Source organism: Cryptomeria japonica, chromosome 3 (genome assembly GCF_030272615.1).
Source record: "Cryptomeria japonica chromosome 3, Sugi_1.0, whole genome shotgun sequence".
Lineage (NCBI taxonomy): Eukaryota > Viridiplantae > Streptophyta > Pinopsida > Cupressales > Cupressaceae > Cryptomeria > Cryptomeria japonica.
Window position 1 is genome coordinate 375,409,729 of NC_081407.1, and position 18,162 is coordinate 375,427,890.

Sequence of the window (18,162 nt, forward strand, 5' to 3'; positions counted from 1 at the left end):
AGATGCCAAAACATGGGAAGAAGGTAATTGAACACATTTTTAATTGTACAATTGTTTGAAAATGTTTAAATCAAGTATTAGTTGGGGTTTGTAGATTGATTAGTGTTTTTTGTCTATTTTACATGTATAGCGGCCATTGAGCTTTGTGGATTTGTTGAATGCACCTGATTCGCCCGCAGATCAAGAGAGGGTAGAGGTATGTATCTCTACTTTATTTTCTTGATTTCATGATTATATGCACGCATACATGTGAACTTGTGATATATTATAATCTTGTAATTTTTCATACAGGAAATATCCATACCTATTTTGTCAATGGCAAACCCTCCTCCTTGCACTGGAGAAGCATCTCAAGATCCAATACACTTTTGTTTGACATGAAAAATTAATTGTTTTTAACCTTTAATACTTATCATTATATTAATTGTATTTAATCTTTGAACATTTTTTGTATTGGTAATAGCGACACTTTCTACATCGATGGTGAGCTATCCTCAGTCCATTGGAGAAGCATCTCAGCCACAGGTACACCATTGTTCTCTATATTATAGGTTTTAAGTGTTTTTGATATATTTATGTTAGTACATTGTATTAATTGTATATTTAATCTACAATAGACCCCTTCACGGTACGACCATAACGTGGATCCATTTAAGTATGTCTTCAAGAAAATTAAGAGTGACAAGGAGAGGAGAGTGAAGACATTAGCTCCTACATCAGCCGATGAGGTAATCTACATTTCAATTGCAAAGGAATTATAGTTAAATGCATAGTTATGTTGTTAATTGTGAACTATTTTCTACAAAAAAATTCTAACTTGGCTTTTAAATTGTGGTTTTGCAGCCATCTACAGAGCCGCGTACTGCATCGAAGAGGCTTGATTTTGATGATCCACTACAAGTTTAGGATCATATAGTTTTAGTTTTGGTCATAGAGTGACCAATACATGTAGATATATTCTACATTTTTATTATATATCGATTTGGACATGACATATGCCACATTTGTGTAATACTTGTATTGACTTGCCAGACATGCCTTTTTTCTATATATAAATATCGATATTCGATCCAATAAATGTGTAATGAGTTTATTATTTTGTATTCATTGTATTTTGTGGTTGTCCTTTTATAAATTTAAATGAATATTTGCATATGTAATCAACAATATGAATATAAACAACAAAAATATATGATATAAAACATTGCAATCATGGAATATGAGTTGATAAAATTTCTAAAATGTTGAATTAACCCCTACAAAACTCCTTGTATTCAGTTCATTATTGTGTATTCGCTGTATTTGGTGCCTTCCCTTTTATAAATTTTAATGAATATTTGCATATGTAATTAACAATATGAATATAAACAATAAAAATCAACAATATGAATATAAACAACAATGTGTTTGGTGCGAGAGCACCCTCACGCTCGCAATGGTCAAATTTTGTTTGTCGTGTGCACAAACCAACATTGCGAGTGCATCTGGGTGGACAGGTTTATGCTAGGCATGCCCCTATCGTGCATCCCAAAGTGCCAGAATGTCGAGAGTCATACTGTACCGGTGCGATATCTCAATTGCCCTGAGTTCAAAAAATTGTCAAAATTTGACGGACTGTTTCTTCAAATTTAGGACACATATGGTCAATCCATTTGAACTCATGGGGTCGCATGAGGCTCCTCTATAATGGCCTATCTCATTTTTTGACAACTCAGAGCCATTTTCAATTATTAGCATTTTTTCGCGTACTCAAAAAACTATCAGTTGCATGCAATACAAAGTTGCAAGATTGGCTAGAATTGATTCAGTTTGTCGTGTGCACAAACCGACATTGCGAGCGCGTCCAAGTGGGTAGGTTTATGCTAGGCATGCCCCTTTTGTGCATCCCAAAGCACTGGAACATCGAGAGTCATACTATACCGGTTTGATCTCGTAAGTGCCCTGAGTCTAAAAAATTGTCAAAATTTGATGGTCTATTTCTTCAAATCCAGGACACATATGGTCGATCTGTTTAATCCTGTGGGGTCACGTGAGGCTCCTCTACAATGTCCTATCTTGGTTTTTGATGAGTCAGAGCCATTTTCAATTGGTAGCATTTTTTCGCTTGCTCCAAAAACCGTTAGTTGCATGCAATGCAAAGATGCAAGATTGGCTAGAATTGATTCAGTTTGTCATGTTCACAAACCGACATCGCGATCATGTCTAGGTGGGTAGGTTTAAACTAGGCATGCCCCTATCGTGCAATCGAGAGTCATACCGTACCGATGTGATCTCTCAAGTGCCCTGAGTCCAAAAAATTGTCAAAATTTGACAGACTGTTTCTTCAAATCTAGGACACATATGGTCCCATTTGATCCCCTGGGGTCGCGTGAGGCTCGTCTACAATGTCTTGTCTTAGTTTTTGATGAGTCAAAGCCATTTTCAATTGGTAACATTTTTTTGCCTACTCTAAAAACCGTCAGTTGGATGCAATGCAAAGTTGCAAGATTGGCTAGAATTGATTCAGTTCATTGTGTGCACAAACTGACATAATAAGAGCATCTGGGTGGATAGGTTTATGCTAGGCATTCCCTTGTTGTGGATCCCAAAGTGCCAGAACGTCAAGAGTCATACCGTACTGGTGCGATCTCTCAAGTGCCCTGAGTCCAAAAAATTATCTAAATTTGATGGACTATCTCTTCAAATCCAGGACACATATGGTTGATTCGTTTGAACCCATGGAGTCACGTGAGTCTCCTCTATAATGGCATGTCTTGGTTTTTGACAACTCGGAGCTATTTTCAATTATTAGCATTTTTTTGCCTGCTACAAAAACCGTCAGTTGCATGCAATGCAAAGTTGCAAGATTGGCTAGAATTTATTCAGTTCATTGTGTGTACAAACCGACGTTGCAAGCGCGTCTAGGTGGGTAGTTTTAGACTAGGCATACCCTTGTCATGCATCCTAAAGCGTCAGAATGTCGAGAGTCATACCGTACCAATGCGATCTCTCAAGTGCCCTGAGTCAAAAAATTGTCAAAATTTGACGGATTGTTTCTTCAAATCCAAGACACATATGGTTGATCCATTTGAACCCATTGGGTCGAGTGTGGCTCCTTTACAATATCCTATCTCGGTTTTTGATGAGTCGGAGCCATTTTCAATTCGTAGCATTTTTTTGCCTGCTCCAAAAATTGTCAGTTGCATGCAATGCAAAGTTGCAAGATTGGCTAGACTTGATTCCGTTCATCGTGTGCACAAACCGACATCATTAGCACATTTGGGTGGGTATTTTTACGCTAGGAATGCCCCTCTCATGCATCCCAAAGCGTCGAAACATCAAGAGTCATACCGTACCGGTGCGATCTCTCAAGTGTCTTGAGTCCAAAAAATTGTCAAAACTTGACGGATTGTTTCTTCCAATCCAGGACACATATGGTCGATTCATTTCAATGTGTGGGGTCTCCTGAGGCCCCTCTAAAATGACTTGTCTATGTTTTCGACAAGTCGGAGCCATTTTCAATTATTAGCTTTTTTTTGCTTGCTGCAAAAACTGTCAGTTGCATGCAATGCAAAGTTGCAAGATTGGCAAGAATTGATTTGATTCATCATGTACAGAAACCGATGTCATGAGAGCGTCTGTGTGGGTAGGTTTACTCTAGGCATGCCCCTGTTGTGCATCGATCCTCTACAATGGCCTATTTCATTTTTTGATGACTCGGAGTCATTTTCAATTATTAGCATTTTTTTGCCTACTCAAAAAACCATCAGTTGCATGCAATGAAAAGTTGCAAGATTGGCTAGAATTGATTTGGTTCATCGTGTGCACAAATCGATGTTACGAGCGCATCCGAGTGGGTTGGTTTACACTAGGGTTGCCCCTATTGTGTAGCCCAAAGCCTTGAAACATCGAGAGTCATACCGTACCTGTTCGATCTCTCAAGTGTCCTGAGTCGAAAAAATTGTCAAAACTTGACGAACTGTTTGATGAATACTAAGAGGGGGGGTGAATTAGTATACCAAAAAACACTGCATTTAAACACTTAAATACTCTAAAGATAAACCGGTAAAATAGTTTAACAGACAGACTGGTTATCACACATGCAAACCAAAATGCAAATAAAGCATTCACCCACAAAAGCAATACAACCATAACACAAGATATTTGACATGGAAACCCAAATGGGAAAAACTATGGTGAGATGGAACTCACAAGTCACTATCTGCAAAATAGAAACCAGACCGGTTAAGGTCTTACAAAGTTCTTCACCAGAACAGATCCTGTTAGGAATCTCAATCTTTGTTAGAAGATAAGTCCGATTAAAGACTACCTTGCTAGAGGATTTTAGATTCACAGAGGTGAACCACCTTGTTAGAAGATTTTACAAAAGGCTTTTAGGCCTACCCGGTTAAGGGCTACAGACTTGTCAATGATGTGAGTAATCAACAAGTGTTTGATCTATCTAATAGCACAGACTGCTCGATTAGATCCTTGATAGCTCGTTCTTAATGCATTCCTGCATTACTTCAGTCTTCTACACATTCATATTCTCTCCAACTCCTCAATCACCTTAGACCCTAGCCGTTATATCGACTATCGCAACAACAATAACAACAACACCCTAAAACCCTAGACATGATGTCCTTATAAAGGAAACTGATTTCATGTCAGTCCAATGGGATTGCATTATAATTTCCTAGGTTCAATGAACCTAGACATACTAGGTAGTATGTCACAAAAAGCATCGCTACAGTGTCGGCATCGTCAAACAATCGGTGGATTGGTAACTCATCACAAAATGCCAGTTGGTAACTCATCACAGAGTATTACCGGTTCATACAAAATACCAGTTGCCGGTTTATCAAAAATGAAGACTGGTAGAAATGTTTTATGCCGCTTTAATCCCTCGTACCGCTTGAGGTCAACATGCCACTTTAGACCGATAAACACATTCTGCAAAACATCAATAGTCTAATGACTATAATACAACTTGCAACATATCAGTTGGAACAAATATCAGTTGTGCTCTAACTCATACATATAAAGAGGATCTTAATGCAAGTGTGTGTCCATCAATGACAATCACAACATGAACATCAAGAATGCCAACAATATCCCCATTTGGCATTGATGGCAACACTTAGGAAAATAAAATTTTGACATCTAAGTGTTTTACAACAAAATTATGCCATTAGCAAAATTGCTCCCCCTAAGCATATACACTATCCCTTTAACAATACAATGAATAGCAATTTTGCATACAGAGCATAAACATTGATATATCAGAGTAGATAGCATATATCAAAGCATATAGAAAATTTTTTAAATACCAAATACTTCTCCCCTATACTTCTCCAAAATAGAATACTTCTCCCCCTTTGCCAACAATGACAAAGTACCACTAAGGAATCCTATTTCCATTTGATATATATATAAATAATAAAAGTTTATGACAATAAGGAATAGTACTTGTCAAAAACAAATTTATAGTCCTGCAAGAATTGCTTCATTGATAGAGACCAGGACTCAAGTAGGGAGGAGGACACTTCTTTCTCTATTTGCATCTGGGAGACCTGTTCTTCCATGGCATCAACTGTGCTCATCTCCTGTGTAACTGTCAAGGCATCCAGGTTCAGATAACACTTCTGAAGAATTTGCAGACATTGAAGTAAAACCAATTGTAGCTCCTGCAAATCTCTAGACCGTGTGCTGATCTCTTGCTCCATTTTGGCTGACTGGATCTGAAACCGATGAATGGTTTGCCCATAAGTTGCAAAGGAATCATAAGGCAGCTTGAATGTGCTGAAGTAAGACTGTAAGTTTGTTTGAAGCTTTTGCTTTTGAGCTAGCACATCATCATAAAATAGATAGGGTTGACAGATTTTGCTGAGTAGCATGTTCCCCTCATCTAGAGCGTCCCTTATATCCTTTTGTTCTTTCTTCAGTTCAAACCGGAGTTCATTCAACTTTTTCACCAGAGCTATATTAAGAGCCTTTTGATGCTCCTTCTTGACATTAGCCTCTGCTGCCTCTTCAAGACTTTGCACTTGATCATCTACTACTTTGCATAGGAGCTTTAGTCTAACTAATGAAGAATCGATGTTTGGAAGATTTGTATCGAGTATCAAACTGGTAAGCGTATCCACAACAGCTTGGATTACATCCTGCTCCTTTTTTTGTTGTAAGTTTTCAAGGCACTCTTGAGCTACCTTGATGCTTTGCATTAGCTCCGATTCACTTGCAGACTGGAGATCGATAGGACTGGTGATATCAGCCAGTTTGGCTTGACTCTTGGTTGCCTTCGGAGTCTCCATCTGTGTGCTCTTCTCCGCTTCTCCTATCTTGTCCTTTTTCGCTTTCTTTTCTTCTTCTTCCTTCTTCTTTTTCTCTGCTTCCTTCTTCTTTTCATGTTCCTTGTCTTCTTCTTCCTTCTTCTTCCTCTTAGCTTCCTTCCTCTTCTCCTCTTCTTTCTTTTCCTCTTCCTTCTTCCTTCCGCTTTTCCTCTTCTTTATCTTCCTCTTCCTTCTTCTTCTTTTCCTCATCCTTCCGCTTCTCTTCTTTATCCTCTTCTTCTTTCTTTTTCCTCTCATCTTCTTGCCTCTTCTTCTCTTCACATTTTCTTTTCTCCTCTTCGTCTTTTCTCTTCTCTTCCTCTTTTCTCTTCTCTTCCTCTTTCCGCTTTACCTCATCTTCATCCCTCTTCTTCTTCTCTGCCTGTTCCCTAGCCGCTTCCTGTCTGTCCTTGCCTTGGTCATTGCCGTGTTCGACCTGATGCTCCTGTCTTGTTCCCTCAGAAGGTATGTCCTGAGTGACATCTTCTATGTCCAGGGCATCAACATCAATAGTGTCGATTGATTCTACAACCAGATTTCCTTCATCATCAAATGCTTCATCCGGTTTGGATATAACCAGGGAGGTTGTAGTAGCAATATTGATAGAAATGCTTGTGTAGAATTGAATGTTGAAAGGGATCTCCTCTTCAATGGTTGAATCCTTGACTTGATGCAACGCCTAGCCTTGAAGGGAGACTTGAGAATGCTCAATGCTGGAAAAGAATGCTTGAATGCTTGGATGCTTGATCGCTTATGCAACTTGAATCTTTCCAACTTTGACCTATCCGACTTATGCAATCTCCACTTATGCAAATTAGAGGACAAATTCCCCTTAAATACATGTTGGTGGATTTGAATTTCATCATGGGTCGACATCTGGGAAGTTTTCCTGCTCACTGCACAACCCACAATGCATGCTCTAGGAAGGTCCTACCTAAAAATAGGGCAGGGTCAAGGGTGCCACACCCCTGTCCAAGGGGGGACAAGGGCATCACACCCAGGTGTCCTACCCCTTTCTCTAGGGCAGAGTACGGACAAAGTGATGAGGAGCCTAAGGAAGAAGCTGTTTTCGCAAGTTGAGCAGTCTCCGGTCTCCGATCAGGCTAGAGGATTCGAGTTCGCATGCGTGAGGACCCCAATGTAGTCGTAAATTGCTAGGGTCATAATTTTATGACACTACAAAACTGAATAACATAGCCACATAATTCAACCATATTCTTATAGAATTAAGGTTTCCGAAACTTATCTTAATCTTAAGCATTTTGAATGGTAATAATCACTCTAAGAAGATTGCAATGGTCTTGGATCCTTTATGGCTATAACACCCTAAAAGGTAATTAGTTCTTAAACAAAATCCACTGTCTTACAGAGAACCCATCATGACATAAATAAAACGACATTGGCCATGACACTCTCGAGTGTACGCTATACCTTGAGTTGGGAATGTGCTATATGCCTCTTCTCCAAATGCCTCATAGCCGACCAATCCACCACCTTCTTCTTATTCTTCTTCTTCTTCCATGACTGATCTCTTTGTCCCCTTCCAAGTCTCACATAAATGACTTATATAACCTTTTAAAGGGTGGTTTCCAAACCATCACACCCTTTCAATAAGATCACCTTTGATTATCCTTTATTAATCTTTCTTTAAACCAAAAGATTTTAATATCCTTTATTTTAATCTCCCCTTTTAATCGAAAAAAGATTGTCTCATTACTTTACATTCTCTCCAATAAATAGTCACATAACATAGGAAAAAAAAACAAGCAAACAAAATTACAAATTATGGAGTTCACCACCCACCCCGCCCCCCAAAAAAATAAATAAATAAATAAAATAAACTAGAAAAAAAGAGGAGGTAGTGGTGGGGTCAAACCCTTCTATACGACCAGGTCTTATAGAAATCATTGCAAAATACTGTTTGAGGGATGGATCTATCTTAAGGATTGATGTCAACATAAGGTTCAAAGTTTGGAAAATGAAGATTATTAAATCCAAAGAATGGATTTACAAATTAGCAGAGGTTCATGGATAGTAGCACAAGGATTATCATGAATTAATTTGTAGTGGTGTCTCCCATGAAGAGATTTAGTGATAGGGATTGTTGTATATGAATGAGGGAAGTAAGAAAACTAAGCCGGAGAAGGCTTAGGAATCATATAGAAAGGGAGTGACTCAAAGAAACAATATTGTTGAATTTGTTGCTTTTTTAAATGAAAACGAGGGGTTTATTCTTAAAGAAGTTGTTGATATAATTGTAGAAATTGGGGCTAGGGTAAGATACTTTTATCACTTTGTCTTGATACAAATTTATATGGCTTATAGAATTTTCATATAGTTTCAATTTTTTTTAATAGAGGGAGCTACCCAATTACTTGGAGCACTTACCTATAAAAAATATAACTCTCAAATAATTAAAATGACTTTAAGTAGAAAAATAAATAATTTAATTTTTATAATAATATTCATATTTATATTATTATTGAAAAATAGAAATAAAAATATTTATAATTGATAATAATATTTATATAAAATTGTTGACTACAAATTCTACAATAATTCAATGAAAATGGTTAGATAACTCAAAAATCAAATAAAAAATTATTCAATAAATTAAAAAAAAAAATAAGATAGATCTTTTTGAAATTTTTAGATAGATTAATTTAATATCTATAATTTAATAATGTAATGTAGTGTTGATTTTATACTGTTGTTGCATTGATTTGTACTATTGTATTGAAATTTTCATTTTGACAAAATGAACTTCAATTCACTTTTAGGAAATTTACTATCAAAGTTAAACTCAACTAATTAATCAAATAATGGTTGATTTTAACTAATCAACTAATTAATCAAATAATATGATATATCTAGTTTAGACATTTTGTTAAAGGGTTTAAGGTCCATTAAAAACATTTTTTTACCTTAATCAAAAACTAATTAATCAAATTTAATCAACTTTGACTATGCTTGTAGCAATTTTTCTATAAAATTTAAAATCAACTAATCAATGAATTATTTATTGTAAGGAATAATTTGATTTTAAACCCTTAGTCATAGTTGCACCTAGTACAATTCATGCTTGGGGTCATGGTCAAATCTAAAAGCTATAACCTTTCCAATTTTTTGTTTCGGGATTCCACTGTGTAGGATTTTTTGCATCAATTTTTTGGATCACACTCCTTGATCCATCATCAAGATGAGAGAGCTCTAGGAGAGAAAATCCTAATGATGGATCACAGGGTGTAATCCAAAAAGTTGATGCAAAAAATCCTACATAGTTGAATCCAAAAACAAAAAATAAAAATTGCAACGAGGTATGGAAATCTAGTCAGCACATTTTTCACTTGCCTCCGAAACAATAATAAATAATTTTATTACAATACTACAAAGACAAGTATTCCCACTATGACACTTGTTTTTTATTACTTTAGTAGGGAAAGGGCCCCGAACCATTACAAAACAACAACAATAAAAAAAGAGTAGTAAAACAACCCCAGTCATCACATAGCTAGGCACCCAACATAGAACAAAGATGCTAGCCTTCAGAAGTAATAAAAAATATATAGACTAAAGTAGTAGCCCATATTAATCCTACCATACTTCCTACAATAAGGACTAACTAAACTAACAAATAACTGAGTAAAGTAGACAATAACAACAGTTCCCAGATTCAAAATTAATAATAAGAGTCTTAGGGGTCTCACAAGCCTAATAAACCATAAGCCTAGAGACTTAATAATGAGCATCATAAACCAAAAATTAAAACAAATAGAACTATCTTAAACTATATTAATAGCAAAAAACAACATCACAATCTCACCACCTAAGCAACAACCTAATTGTCCCTAATGAGATTCCACTTTTCGACTAGTCTTTTCATTTGCTCCTACCATGCCTCTTGGTTCTAGATGACAATTGTTTTCCCTTAGATTAAAAGATTTTTAAATTTTAATTTATTTTGAAATCCTATACTTTTTAATTGTATCAGGACTGACATATAAAAATAGAAAGTAGTCAATAGTAAAAGACACTCCGCATAAGAAAGAAGAAACTTCTTTTAATAATATTTAAATATTTATTCTTTAATTTTATTTACTAAATGAACAACAAGAGGTAGGGTCTCACCTAATTTCTTTCCACATAAACCTAGAGGACCTAACCTAACCTTTCACATAAGTGTGCAATTACAATGGCAAGATGACTGACTATATGCCTATACTAGTAGTTAACCAATAATACGAGGTAGAACCTTCATGCAATTACAATAATTTTATTTACTAAGTCAATAGTAAGAAGGAGGGCCTCACCTCTCTCCACCTAAACATGGAGGTCCTAACCTAACCTTCCACATGAACATGCAATTACAATAGCAAGATAACTATGACATTTGTTTCTCACTAGATTAAAAGATTTTTAAATTTAAATTTATTTTAAAATCATAGTTTTTCTTAATTGTATCATGCATATTAAAATAGATAATAGTAAATAGTTAAAAACACTCCAACATAAAAAAGAAGAAACTTCTATTAATATTATTTAAAAATTCATTCCTTAATTTTATTTAGTAAACCAACAACAAGAGAGGGCCTCAACTAACTTTCCCCATAAATATGGAGGGCCTAACCTAACTTTTCATATAAACATACAATTACATTGACAAGATGACTGATTAAATGTCGATATGATAGTCCACCTAACTTTTAACATAAACATATAATTGTGACTGATTAAATGTCGATATGATAGTTCACCAACAATTAACAAGATGATTGATTATATGTATGTATAGTAGTACACCTAACCTTTAAAATAAACATACAATTGCAACTGATTAAATGTCGATATGATAGTACACCAAACCTTTCACATAAATGCGCAATTAAAATGACAAGATGACTGACTAATAGTTAACCAATAAGAAGAGGCAGAACCTTCACACAATTACAATGGCAATTAGTAGTTTTTCTCCCAACTGTACATCCAACCTTATGATGGGTTGTCAGTGGTGAGCTTCCAGGAGGGAAAAGCAGAGATAGGAAACTTCTTTGGTAGGGTCAATCCAAACGTTTCCTCCATATCCAAATCACCCTCCACATTCCAATGAAAGCAATGTATGAGCTGAGCCACAACCAAGTAAACAGAAGAAAGCCCCATGTAAATCCCAGGGCATCCTCTCCTTCCTGTTCCGAAAGACAACAATTCGAAGTGGTGGCCATTCACATCTATGCTTGAGCCAATAAATCTCTCGGGCTTGAATTCTAAAGGATCTTCCCAAACTCTTTCATCTCTTCCGATTGCCCAAACATTCACAAATAACCTTGTTTTTGGTGGAATGTAGTATTCTCCAACATTGCAACCCTGGGTGGACTCGTGTGCCATGAGCAAGGGCGCTGGTGCATGTAGTCGAAGAGTTTCCTTCACCACACATCGCAAGTAGTGTAAGCTTACCAGATCACTCTCTCTTACCATACGGTCTCTTCCAACCTTTAATTCAATCTCCTCTTGTGCCCTTGACATTGCTTGAGGGTTTCTCAACAGCTCAGTCATCGCCCATTCTATAGTTGTGGTAGATGTCTCTACTCCAGCAATTAACATATCCTGCGAAAGAATTGAACTCGTTTTGTTAGTGAGGTCTAAGCAGAAATATGGCAATTGGGTATTAACGAAATGAATAGTTCCACAATTTGACAATACTAAAGAGCTAGTAGTTTCTGAGGGTCCATGAAAATTACTGACCGTGATGATTGCTTTGATGTGAAGCCGAGAGACTTGTATCTCCGCACTTCCGATCTCAGCCATGTCCAGCATCACGTCCACAATGTCCGATTTTTCCGACTTTTTAACCCTTCTTCGCTCAATGTGCTCATCGATGAGCTTGTCAGCAAACTCATCAAATACCTTATTGATGGCCTGCATGCGGCGGCAGTAGCCTCCCCAATCGAGAAAAGCAAGAGAGGGAATGAAGTCTCCCGTAACAATTACTCCCGTCAGATGCATAATCTCAGCCACCATCTGTGAAAACTCCTGCCCTCCGCTCAATTGATGGTCGGAGTAACTTCTCCCTGCAAACATTCTGCACACAATGTTGAGTAAGACGGAAAAGATGTGCTTCCTGAGATTGACGAGGCGCACGCCATGCTGGCTCTCCTCCCACACAGATCTGACCATGGCGGACACCTCTTCCTCCCTCACCCACCTGAATGACTCCGTTCTCTTGGGCGTCAGCAATTCCATTGTGCACAGCTTTCTCATCTGCCGCCAGTACTCTCCGTAAGGGGATTGCGCCACGTCTCTGCGCTCGTAGGTCATGTACTTGCCCGCCGATGTAGGGGGCCTGTTGGCGAAGATCAAATCATGGGTTTTAAGAAACTCTTTGGCCATGGCAGGAGAAGAGACCACCACCGTGGGCACCGAGCCCAGGCGTAGGAACATGATGGGCCCGTACTTGGTTGCCAGCTTAGCCAGAGCTTTGTGAGGAAGACTTCCCAAAAGATGGAGATTGCCTACCACCGGCCATGGCCGTGGCCCTGGTGGCAATCCCAACTCTTCCTTGTCGCTCTTTCTCTTATTTTTTGTGATAAATCTGTATATCATCCAGAGGAAGATGAGTGAAAAACCCAACTGTATTACAGGGGAATTAAGCCACGCCATATTTGGGTAGCCTGACTTATTACAGATACTTGATCTATGTATTTAAAGCAGCTTGTCGTGAAATTGTCTAACCGTGGTTAACAAGTTTTACTTCACTGGGGAATATATTTCCTGATCAGATTTTTTTTCGATTGTGATAAAGACTGTTTCTAGAATGTTTTTTGGGTTGAATTATTGTACACCGATTTGTCCAGTTGAATATTAATGTTGCCTTTTTAGTAAGAACAAAATAGGTAGGATTGAATGAGTAAGCTCTCCCTGTAATTGGTCGGCCATTCTCCAAAGTAAAAGGCATTCAAGCCGAGCGTGAAGCGTGGCATCTGATGCGTCTTTCGCGGGTGCATAAATTCCAAGCAATTAAAACTGTCCATTTGAAACGCCATTTCCGACGGGACATCTGACTTCTAGATTTTAGTCCTTTCAATTCGCACGCGTCTATTCTGGTTCCAAAAAGACAGTACGGATTGACTAACACGTGTGTTAGTCACGCGTTTTATGCTGTCAATTTTGCAATTAACGGCTGCGATTGACTAACCTGTCACTAACACGCTGAACGAAAGATCTGTTTTGGAGCTAGAATAGCTGCGGCCTTTCAATTCCGTGTACTCTCAGAGTCACCATGCCCTCTTATGAGACATATAAACTGGCAATCGCATTTTGGTGTGCAATAGGTAGGTCAAAAAGGTGTTTGGTTTTTTTTTTGGTATATATTTATGTAATATATGAGGTCAATTCATATAGACATGTTATGTTTGCAATAGGGAGACATGGAGAGAGAGTAGAGAGGGGGATGGAAAGAGAGAAATATAGAGGGGGAGAGAGAGAGGTGTAAGAAAATAAAGATAGAGAGGAATGGAGAGAGAGAGAGAGAGAGAGAGAGAGAGAGAGAGGGAAACATATCTTAAAATAGTGGGGGAGAGAGGAAGATAGAGGTAGAGAAGAGGATAGAGCGAGAGAATAAGAGAGAGAATTAGATATAGAGATAGTGAGAAGTAGAGGGAGAGATAGCGAGATAGATAAGGAAAGATAGAGATGAAGAGATGTAGAGATATAGAGGAAGAGAGAGAGTGAGAGAGATAGACAAAAAAAGAGATGTAGAGGTATAGAGAGAGAGAGATGTAGAGGTATAGAGAGAGAGAGGAAATAAGGACATATATATATATATATATAAATGGGTAGTGCGAGAGGGGAGGAAGAGAGATAGGTAGATAGATAGATAGATAGAGGGCAATATAGAAAGATATAAGTGGATAGGGAGATAGATCGAGAGTTAGGGAGATAGAATTAGTGAAATATATGGATAGAGAAATAGAGAGCGAGAGAGAGAGAGAGAGAGAGAGAGAGAGAGAGAGAGAGAGAGAGAGAGAGATTTTGTCATCATCAATATAATCAAGATTGACATTACATTAAAGCCAAAATAAATCTAGTTAAATTCAATCAATTTTAATCTATGCTTTTTTGTCAATTACTCAATTTCATTGTTAATTAATCAATCTCAATTCATATTAACTTAAAATTTAAATATATAATTGGAAATGGAATTTGGTCAACAACAAAATAATAAAAATTGACATTACAATAAAGTAAAAGTAAATTTAATCAATTTTAATAAATATTTTTTCTCAATTACTCAATTTTATTCTTAATTAATCAATCTCATTTTATATTAATTTATAATCTAATTATTAAACTAGACTTGAATGGTATGTTTTCTTGCCTAATTTACTAGTCATGTGTATGACAAAGTTGAATTAGAATAATGATCATGCAAGGTGAGAGACTTGCAAATCTTGAATGGTGTTATGCAGACCATTTTATATTGCAGATACTTGATCTATGTACTTAAAGCAACTTGTCATGAAATTGTCTAACCGTGGTTAACAAGTTTTACTTCACTGGGGAATATATTTCCTGATCAGATTTTTTTTCGATTGTGATAAAGACTGTTTCTAGAATGTTTTTTGGGTTGAATTATTGTACAGCGATTTGTCCAGTTGAATATTAATGCTGCCTTTTTAGTACGAATAAAATAGGTAGGATTGAATGAGTAAGCTCTCCCTGTAATTGGTCGGCCATCCTCCAAACTAAAAGGCATTCAAGCCGAGCGTGAAGCGTGGCATCTGATGCGTCTTTCGCGGGTGCATAAATTCCAAGCAATTAAAATTGTCCATTTGAAACGCCATTTCCGACGGGACATCTGACTTCTAGATTTTAGTCCTTTCAATTCGCACGCGTCTATTCTAGTTCCAAAAAGACAGTACGGATTGACTAACACGTGTGTTAGTCACGCGTTTTACGCTGTCAATTTTGCAATTAATGGCTGCGATTGACTAACCTGTCACTAACATGCTGAACGAAAGATCTGTTTTGGAGCTAGAATAGTTGCGGCCTTTCAATTCCGTGTACTCTCAGAGTCAGCATGCCCTCTTGTGAGACATATAAACTAGCAATCGCATTTTGGTGTGCAATAGGTAGGTCAAAAAGGTGTTTGGTTTTTTTTTGGTATATATTTATGTAATATATGAGGTCAATTCATATAGACATGTTATGTTTGCAATAGGGAGACATGGAGAGAGAGTAGAGAGGGGGAGAGAGAGAGGTGTAAGAAAATATAGATAGAGAGGAATGGAGAGAGAGAGAGAGAGAGAGAGGGAGAGAGGGTCTAGAAAGAGGGAGAGTAAGAGAAAGGGAAACATATCTTAAAATAGTGGGGGAGAGAGGAAGATAGAGGTAGAGAAGAGGATAGAGCGAGAGAATAAGAGAGAGAATTAAATATAGAGATAGTGAGAGGTAGAGGGAGAGATAGCGAGATAGATAAGGAAAGATAGAGATGAAGAGATGTAGAGATATAGAGGAAGAGAGAGAGTGAGAGAGATAGACAAAAAAAGAGATGTAGAGGTATAGAGAGAGAGAGAGGAAAGAAGGATATATATATATATATGGGTAGTGCGAGAGGGGAGGAAGAGAGATAGGTAGAGAGATAGATAGATAGAGGGCAATATAGAAAGATATAAGTGGATAGGGAGATAGATCGAGAGTTAGGGAGATAGAATTAGTGAAATATATGGATAGAGAAATAGAGAGAGAGAGAGAGAGAGAGAGAGAGAGAGAGAGAGAGAGAGAGAGAGAGAGAGAGAGAGAGAGAGAGAGAGAGAGATTTTGTCATCATCAAAATAATCAAGATTGACATTACATTAAAGCCAAAATAAATCTAGTTAAATTCAATCAATTTTAATATATACTTTTTTGTCAATTACTCAATTTCATTGTTAATTAATCAATCTCAATTCATATTAACTTAAAATTTAAATATATAATTGGAAATGGAATTTGGTCAACAACAAAATAATAAAAATTGACATTACAGTAAAGTAAAAGTAAATTTAATCAATTTTAATAAATATTTTTTCTCAATTACTCGATTTTATTCTTAATTAATCAATCTCATTTTATATTAATTTATAATCTAATTATTAAACTAGATTTGAATGGTATATTTTCTTGCCTAATTTAGTAGTCATGTGTATGACAAAGTTGCGTTAGAATAATGATCATGCAAGGTGAGAGACTTGCAAATCTTGAATGGTGTTATGCAGACCATTTTGTATTGCCAATTTGGATATCAAATGTCACATCCATTTTTAAAATGGATTTTGACATACTTTATCTTAATTAAGTAGAATAACAAAGGAGAGTGGTCTATTTCTAAGAAATTACTGACTTGCAAACAAAAAGGAAGAGAGAGAGTGAGAGAGACATATTAGAGGAAGCGAGAGAGTGAGAGAGACATATAGATTAAAGAGATAGACAAACAAAGAGATGGAGAGAGAGAGAGAGAGAGAGAGAGAGAGAGAGAGAGAGAGAGAGAGAGAGAGAGAGAGAGAGAGAGAGATCTTGTCATCATCAAAATAATCAAGATTGACATTACATTAAAGCCAAAATAACTCTAGTTCAATTCAATCAATTTTAATACATCATTTTTTGTCGATTCCTCAATTTCATTCTTAATTAATCAATCTCAATTCATATTAACTTAAAATTTAAATATATAATTGAAAATGGATTTTTGTCAGCATCAAAATAATAAAAATTGAAAAAGCATGCATGCCTAGATTGGATTAAGTTTTTGGATGCATAGATTATCTTAGTTATGAGTAAAGGCAAGGCTAATGTAATGTGAAATTGCATTGGGTGTAATTTATGACATTACATGGTGAAAGAACCCTCTTAATATTTTATATCATTTGGGATATATTAAATTTTTTATCCTAGAAAATTTCTTCTATAAATTTTAAAGCTCAAATTTTAATATCCTAGAAGCCTCAAAATGACTCAAAAATATATTGAAGAATTTGAAACTAGGTTATTTTCCTTATTTCATTTTTTTGTTTTGTTAACGATTATTGTACTATGTTTTAGTGTTGGGTGGACTAGCCCTTCATCAATCCCTTAGATCAAGAATTTTGTTAACTTCAAAGTTTAATATACTTATCACTTAGAAATTATCATTTAGAAAGTTTAAGTATACTATCCTAGACATAATATTCCTTGTCTGGAAATTAATTTTAAAATTAAGCTATTTAAGAAACAACCACATAAATCTTGTGATATGAATAATATTTTTTATAACAAATTATATAAGAATAATAGTTAATTCATACAAAAATATTAACAAAATAATTGTATTACAAAAGACAATATGTCTTCATGAGTAACTATAATATAACTTATACAGTAATAGAACTTTTATTCGGTAGAAGATGACTCCAAAATAGAAGTTAGGAAAGTGAATAAATAAAAAAACATTTATTAATATTCATTTATAATCCCATTTTTACAAAGTATCTGATCAATTTATTTTGTATTAGTTAATTAAAATTATGAAATCAAATTACATCCTTGAAAATTATAAAATGTAGTGCAAGCAATCTTCAAAGATATATTTTATGAAAAGATAATAACATAGTAAAATTTATATATTGGTCACGGCCCTTGAGTGCTCGACTCTTGATAAACGTGACTTGGAATATTTGCCTTAGGGATTCAAAAAACAAATGAAATTGAAGCATTTGTGCATGGAGCACTGCACAAAGTTTGACTTCCCTGCCAGAAGAACTTACGCTTCTATCTTCAATGACTAATATATGTAAATCAAGATCACCAATGTAAAATGTGTTTAAGGAGTTCACCATTCATT

The 18,162-nt window shown here is 36.0% G+C and overlaps 1 protein-coding gene across 1 annotated transcript; it reads right to left on the minus strand.

Moving 5' to 3' along the window:
- Positions 1 to 11,145: 11,145 nt before the first annotated feature.
- Positions 11,146 to 13,024, minus strand: LOC131874634 (cytochrome P450 750A1-like). Its single transcript, XM_059218341.1, has 2 exons — positions 12,051 to 13,024; positions 11,146 to 11,912 (listed from the first exon to the last, which is right to left on the minus strand). Exons 1-2 carry the CDS (start codon positions 12,963 to 12,965, stop codon positions 11,301 to 11,303), a joined length of 1,527 nt encoding a protein of 508 aa, XP_059074324.1. The 5' UTR covers positions 12,966 to 13,024; the 3' UTR covers positions 11,146 to 11,300.
- Between the last annotated feature and the right edge of the window lie 5,138 nt (positions 13,025 to 18,162).

What these genes read in the sequence shown, in the direction of transcription:
- LOC131874634 (XM_059218341.1), bottom strand. Translation starts at nt 12,965, where the DNA reads ATGGCGTGGCTTAATTCCCCTGTAATACAGTTGGGTTTTTCACTCATC. An exon ending in ACATCAAAGCAATCATCACG is followed by an intron (nt 11,913 to 12,050) that starts GTCAGTAATTTT and finishes ATTCTTTCGCAG; the next exon opens with GATATGTTAATTGCTGGAGT.